Source organism: Cucumis melo, chromosome 1 (assembly GCF_025177605.1).
Source record: "Cucumis melo cultivar AY chromosome 1, USDA_Cmelo_AY_1.0, whole genome shotgun sequence".
In the NCBI taxonomy this organism is placed as follows: Eukaryota; Viridiplantae; Streptophyta; class Magnoliopsida; order Cucurbitales; family Cucurbitaceae; genus Cucumis; species Cucumis melo.
The window spans coordinates 4,694,144-4,701,551 of record NC_066857.1 but is presented as its reverse complement, the minus strand read 5'-3'; the positions used below and the strand labels follow the sequence as shown (position 1 = coordinate 4,701,551).

The 7,408-nt window shown below is 29.4% G+C and overlaps 1 protein-coding gene across 1 annotated transcript; it reads right to left on the bottom strand.

The window, feature by feature from the left end:
• Positions 1-6,728: 6,728 nt before the first annotated feature.
• Positions 6,729-7,112, bottom strand: LOC103500553 (uncharacterized). The gene has a single exon (XM_008463902.1). It carries the CDS (start codon positions 7,110-7,112, stop codon positions 6,729-6,731), a length of 384 nt encoding a protein of 127 aa, XP_008462124.1.
• Positions 7,113-7,408: the final 296 nt, after the last annotated feature.

Here is a 7,408-nt window from a genome sequence, read left to right as displayed (position 1 = left end):
CGGTCGCCTCCATCGTTCTATCAAAGTCGAGCATCGTCGACCGTCAGAAGCAATCGTGAGCCATCTCCGTCAGCGCGAGCCACGCACGCGAAGTTTGAGTCATGCGCGCGTACCTGTGTGAAGTCGTCGAGTCGTCCATGTGAGCCGAGCCAGCATCCGAGCCATGCGCAACTCCAGCCAAACCGCCCCTTCGTGTGTGAGTCGCTTCCCTAGCCGTCGAGCCGACCCTTACTCGAGCCGCCCCTGCATTCGCAAGCCGTTTTCTGCCTCCAGCCAAGCCGAACCCCCTTTGACGAAGCCATTTGAGCCACCTAGCCTATTTTTTGTTCTTTTCAACTATTTTTGGTAAGTTTGATTAGGTTTTGGTTGGTTCCCAACAAAGATCAATTTTTTTACCCTAAATAATTTAATTTTGGATTTAATTGAATTATCTTTCATGATAGATCAATTGAGAGTTGTCCTCTAGAATTTTCCTAAACCAAGGATAAGTGTGGATTCATCCTCAACATTGGGTAAGTTGAAATAATTGAAATTTGATCCTTAAGCGACTGTTAATTAATTTGTTTACTTTAGTCATGGGCTCCCTTGCTGTATAGGACTTGACTGTTGGAAAGCTTGGTCGTGACTGTTAGGATAATTTTGTTAAGCTAGTCTCGAGGTAAGAGATTCTACTACTAAACATTCGAACTAAATTTAAGAGATCACATGTATTTTTGGTTATGCATTAATGATAGCTAAAATGCATAAACTGATGCTATTGATAATGACTATCATTATATGGGTGATTAATAATGATGGCTGATATTATGTTTATAACTGATAGTATATTGATGATGACGATTGTGTTATGTCTTTGATGACAATGTCTGATTAAAAATGATAGGCCATCCATGCAAAAACCCGTAAGAAGTGTTCCACACTGCTTAGCCAAAATTGCATAAGTTCTAGGAACTAACATATATTGTGATTGATTTTAAAATCATAGCCATTAAAAATTAGCATTTTTAGAACCCCTAATAAGTCACTAACCCCTATCGCCCCAAAATTAAATTACCACAAACTCCAATAAAAAGTTAAAAAATGTTAAGAAGTGAATGATGAGAGTGTTGTTACTGTGCACTAGTTGGGAGAGGTCTCAAAAGGCTGATGTATAATGAATTAGGTCATTGATTATTTTTCAGGCAACTCTGACACAATCCTTACTGCCATACAAATTTTAAAGGCCACTTTCCAACCATACACAGCCTTTCAATTTGCCACCTTACCCAACTATAGGTACAATAGTTAGTTCCATCTCTTTAATGCATTGTATTGGTTGTTTTCTTTTCTTTTTCTTTTCTTTTTTTTTTCTCTCTCTATTTGAAACCATTATTACTCCAAATTAAAATTTCTCATGCAACACTTGTTCAACATAGCATTGAAGAGCCATGTTAATGCCTACTCATTCACCAGCTGTCCTACGGTATCCTTAATTGAAGGGTCATAATCCTAAAAATTCATATATCCATCCATAGTTAGCTAATTTTGATTAAGAGTTCAATTAAGAGGTTAGAACGAGAGGTTTAGTTTTCCAACGAGTTCTTTAATTTGTAGGGATCATTTGAAGAGTTGAAAAAGTACATTTCAAGATTATTGAGAATCACGTGAGCAAAACGTGAAAATTAATAGTAAAACATGAAAAAAAATGATAAAGAATATTAGATTAAGAAATATCAAAACGAAATGAGTTTTGTATCATGAATGAAGTGTACTCCATTAAAACATGACTTATGGATTATATTGCATTACAAATTATTCCATTACAAATCACCAAATATCCTTTTTTTCTTTTTACTTTTTTATAAAAAGTAGTGACCTATCATACACAAAGTTGAAATATTGGAGTCATACTAAACATTTTATTTTACTTTTCATTTATTAGTTTAATTTTTTTTTATTTTAAATTTCTAAAGTACCTATTAGATTTGTAACAATTTTAAGATTTGAAGATCTTTTAGACATGAATTTGTAACTAGAAGTGAATCTAGATATGGTTCAACCGTCTGTAAAGATGATATATTGTTTATCGAAATGTCTAAAAATTTCAATCATCATCATTCTACATGTAACACTTAATTAAAAAAAGCCCACTTTTTGTCTGTAATCCTTTTTTTTTTTTTTTTACATTCTAGAAAACAAAAAATAAAAAAACAAAAAATTATAACGTGTTTAATATATTTATTTTTAAAAACAATTTCCAAAACGAACTTTTCAATAGTCCATTTTTGAAACAATTAATTGTCATTTTTTGTTTTAAAATTTGCTTTAAAAAGGTATATATATGTGATTAATTTGTGCATTTTCAAATTCCAACTAAATCATAAATTTTAAATTTTAAACTTAAATTTTAAATTTTCAAACTAGAACCAAGTGTATTTTCAAACATATAAAAAAATTGTTTTTGATTTCCATCCAATTCGAACAATTTTCAAATCAAGAATAAAGTAATTAAAATCTATTCCATTTTAAATCTCAATTCTACTCCTTTACATTTCAATATTTAAAAATATAATTGTAATATTTTTTTACTAAGAGTTATGGTTAAGTGCAAGGAGCTGCTTCACTCTTTTTGAACAAATTTTTTATTAAACCATATATTGAAAAAAGAATCCATCCTAACAAGGTAGGAATTTCTTAAATACAAAATTAAATAAAGAAGAAAGATAGTTCTTTTATTCAAATAAATAAATAAAACACAAATAAGAGTAAGCATTAAATGGTGAGCTGGAACAAATATTTTCATATTATTGGCAAGGAAGTATTCGTCTTGAGAAAAAAAAAAGTGTATCATGGCCAAGTTTATTCATTTATAATAAAAATTAGTGAGAAAATTTATAGGTGGATCTGTAGTAATGATTTTTAATTGCAAATGTAATTAAATTACAATTGAAATTCTTTACTTTGCATTGTCATAGTATCATTTTTTTTATTGTTACTGTTATCTTTACCATGTTTAGAGTTTTCATAAATTGTAGTATATTTGTAGGTAAGATTTAAAAAATCAAGTATGTAAATCTTAAAAAAAAGCTAGTGTCGGTGTAACATACTCGTCAAGTGATCACACTCAACTCTTCAATTGAATTGCTCTTGCTGATTACAAATTTGGTTAGTGATCTAATATTTCATTACAACCGTAGAATATAGGTAAACAACAACAAATTATATTAGTGTGTAATCAAGTGATTCACTTTTCTGATTATTATTGATGGAATATGTTTCTTCTTAGATAAACATGACACAAAATCCTTTTTAAGCCGGTTTAAATTGATATCTTATATAAATTTTTAATTCAAACTTAGCTGAACGTTAATATATTTGATATCAATTCTAAGATTTGATGCACAAAGTCCTCTATTTTGTAAGAGGGTATTTAGCCCACTAGAGTTAATATAATCTACAGTGAATATGCTAGAGTTAGTAAATTTGTGTTTGAGATGTAGAGTTGTAAGATAAAGTTCATCGATAATTATAAAAAATAGAGATAAAAAGAAGAAACTTTTTATTTGATAAATGTGAAAAAGAAACTTAAAAGATGTAATGTTTATTAATGAAAAGTTGAGTTGTTCACACCAAATCAAGAAGACGGTGGACCAATTAATAACACCTAATTGTCTAGAAAAAAAAAAAACCTTTCTTATTGGAGTATATGTAAAATAATCGAAAATGACTCGATTGACTAAAATTTATTGCACATGGTCTTTATATATACTAGCCATACACTACGGGTCCGTTTGGATTGCATTGGAAAAAACAAATTAAAATACATTTAAAAAAAATTTGTAAAATGAGTTTAAAATCTAAACACTTAAATGTTTGGTTTTATCTTTTTAAAAATGTTTATATGCAAAATTGTGTTAGGTTAGTCATATATTAACAATGTTTATAGTCAAGTCAAATTACCATAAAAAAAAAAACTATTAAATATTATGAACTAATTTCAAAATTAATCATACGTTAATACACCCATTTTAAATCTTTTTTCAGAAATATATTTCAAAATTAGTCATACGTTAATACACACATTTTAAATCTTTTTTTAGAAATATATTCCAAAATTAATCATACGTTATCTTAAAATTATTAATTTTTTAGTTACTTGAAACTAAATATTAATTTCATTTTTTTATTAATTTTTTTGGACAATTATATTTTAGAAGCACAAATATCTTAAAATGTAAATACATAACCATAAAAAAATAATAATTGATTTCCAACAACAAAATATAAATAAGATAAATAATTTTTTTGAGACAATATAACATTCTTCATTCATCTTTATTTCACGAACCGAATGATCGTGTTCTTTATTAACATTCTCATGATTTCTTTCACAAATATTAAGACGAAATAGATTTGGCTTAGAGATGAACATTTGCAAATCCCTATATTTAAATATATATGAACACATTGAAAAAATATTCAAAGTATTATATTTTAAAATAAAACAAAATAAAAAATAAAAAAAACAACGGAGTGAAAAATAGATAGTAAAGAGAAATATAAAAAATAGAGAAAGAAAAATAAACATTTGGAAGACAAATAAACAATTGCATGTGTTTTCTTTAAAATAATTTATTTTATAACCTCCTTTTTCTAAAAATTATTTCAAACCAATACCAAACACCTCAATTTAACTTAAAATGAATCATTTTAAAAATTAAACACCTCAAAAATCAATCCAAATACACCGTACATCTATCTGGATTAGTACCAAGTCTTCCTTTAATATTATAAAGTAGTTTTATTATGATCATTACAATATATATATATATATATATATATAGATTTCCAAGAATTTTGAGCAACATTTATACTATCATTATCATGGAGTTATCTTCTCGATTTTGATTATTGATAATATAATGCTACCTATCAACCAGCAAGAAGAGTTTTCATTGAAGGCTAACTAAGACATTATTTAGTTTAAAATTGACAAAAGGATAACACATTGATTATTCCTTCAAGACCCTATTAATTTTAATTTTCTCCTTTATATCTAAAGAAATATACAATTGCCACGTGTCTTGTATGAAATGTCCTTTTGTGAAATTGTCTTTATGGGTATTCTCTCTCACCAAACGCTTTCCATGTTTTAATTTGTTCAAGGGATAAGCCATGGGAATTGGTTAGCCCTTGTGTCCTATAATTTAGGGCAAATCTTATCATGAATGAGCAGTGTTTTTAATGAGCTATACCTAACAATTGTGGACACCTCTTTAATTAGGGTCATCAAATAAAAGCATCCAATGGCCATCCATTAGGGCTTGGAAAAAATCTGCCCTTTTAGCCTTTGCTTTTGAATTAGGTACAAATATATTTGGTTAATGACTAGAATATTTGTAGGTAGGGGACATTATAAAGTATATGCATAGAATTAATTTGTGTGACATGCACTCATGCATATAAAATATATTTAGTTGGAAAATAACAGTAGAGGAGCTTTTCCATAGACAAAAACAATATATTTTATTTAACAATTACTTGAACTAAAAGAAAAAAATAATAATGTCTAGTACTTGTTAGAAATTTTACTTTTGTCTTTCATAATAATGTTTTTGCAGTGGAAAATTAAATTTCATATAAATATTGAAAAAAGTATATATAATTAAATACCTAGTAGATAAAAAAAAAAAATTTGTATTATTAATTGAATTAATTTAACGATACTATATATCCATTAAAATAGATATTTCTCATTGAAGTGTTAGGAACAAATGTTAGGTTTTTTCAATTGATTAGGCATTGATTGTCATTTTAACTAATTGTAGGTTACATTTAATCTTGTCTGTTATAACACACTTAATAACCATTCTGAAAAATAACAATAGGATATCATTTAAAACACTAGGAGGGTTTCCCTCATAATTTAAAGTTCTCATCAATTATTTAATAACTTTCTCTTTCAAAATATTTCAGTATTTTGTATATATATTACTTCATGTTAATATTAAATTGAGTTGTTTTAGATATTATTTCCCATCATATAGTCTCTGTTTAATTTCTCTAATACGTGACAATGTCTTTGATTATTCAGTAATTTTATGAGCATTAAAAATCATCTTAGTCCACTTGTATATGTATATTATCATATTTAATTATATATGTTTTTTATGCAAAGAAATAGATTTTGTATATTTTTCTTCAAATTTTATCGTTATTAATTAGTAACATAAGTTTTATCGCAAAACTAACTCATGATTATAAGAGTTGGTAGTCCATGTTTTTAATCTCACTCAATTTTCTCATGGTCTTCAATAAAGGGTGCAATATACCCTATCATGATTTTTTTACGCAAGAAACCATTTGCAAGAATTTAAGAAAGATCAGTTGGTGCATGATATATTATCTTCAAACTTCCACACAAGAATAAACTATTACTACATATATATATTGGATAAAAGTATGCATAAAACCCATTCATTTTTCATTAATATAATATAAATATATAAACCAAAAAAAAAAAAAAAAAAGGAACAACTAAAGCAGATGTTTGTTTTATACTAACAAAAGTGAACAAACAAAAGATAATCACAAACCAAATTTAAATAGAAAACCAAACACAACCAAATGCTATAAGGTCATTAAGCAACAACTAAACAACTACATCTCTTGACACAATATTAATCAAACAAACTTTAAACTGCAAGAACTTTTTGAGTAAAAATCATCAAGCATAACTAAATAACTTTTCAAGGATAAGTAACACCAGAAGCTCCACCGACACCGCCACCGAGACCACCACCGAGTCCACCACCGAGTCCACCGCCGAGACCACCGCCGAGGCCACCAGTGGTTCCACCAATGCCACCCAATCCACCTCCAGTACCTCCCAGTCCACCTAGTCCTCCACCAATTCCCGTAGCGCCACCGAGGCCACCACCAAGACCGCCACCAAGGCCTCCTCCTCCAATGGCACCCCCCACACCACCAAACGGGAGGCCATTACTGCCGATGCCAGAGTAGCCACCGACGCCACCATAGGTCAGGAAGTTCTTTTGGTCACTGAACGTGTCATCCTTTGGTGTAGGTCTAGCTAGGGCATGAGTGGCCACAAGAGCCAAGAGCAAAGCCATGAACAATTTTGCCATTTTCTTCTTAATTCTAACTCTTTGTGTAACACTTACACTTGCACTTACACTTGTGTTTGTGTGTGTTTTTGGCCAACAAAGCTTTGAGCTTAGAGTTTTTAAAGGGCAAAGAGCGTTGAGGGACAGTTGGGGGAAGTAAATGGGTTTAAATGCAGAGACAGCTTGGTTGTGTGAAATTACCAAGTGGGGCTAAGTTTTGATTTGGTCCAAAGCTTTTATTGAGGAGTTTTTTGTCATTTTCGGAGAATTTTTCAGGTTGTTAGAGATGTGTTAGCTGTGAT

Bases quoted from the DNA above. Each gene is read 5' to 3' on its own strand.
- LOC103500553 (XM_008463902.1), bottom strand. From the start codon at position 7,112: ATGGCTTTGCTCTTGGCTCTTGTGGCCACTCATGCCCTAGCTAGACCT.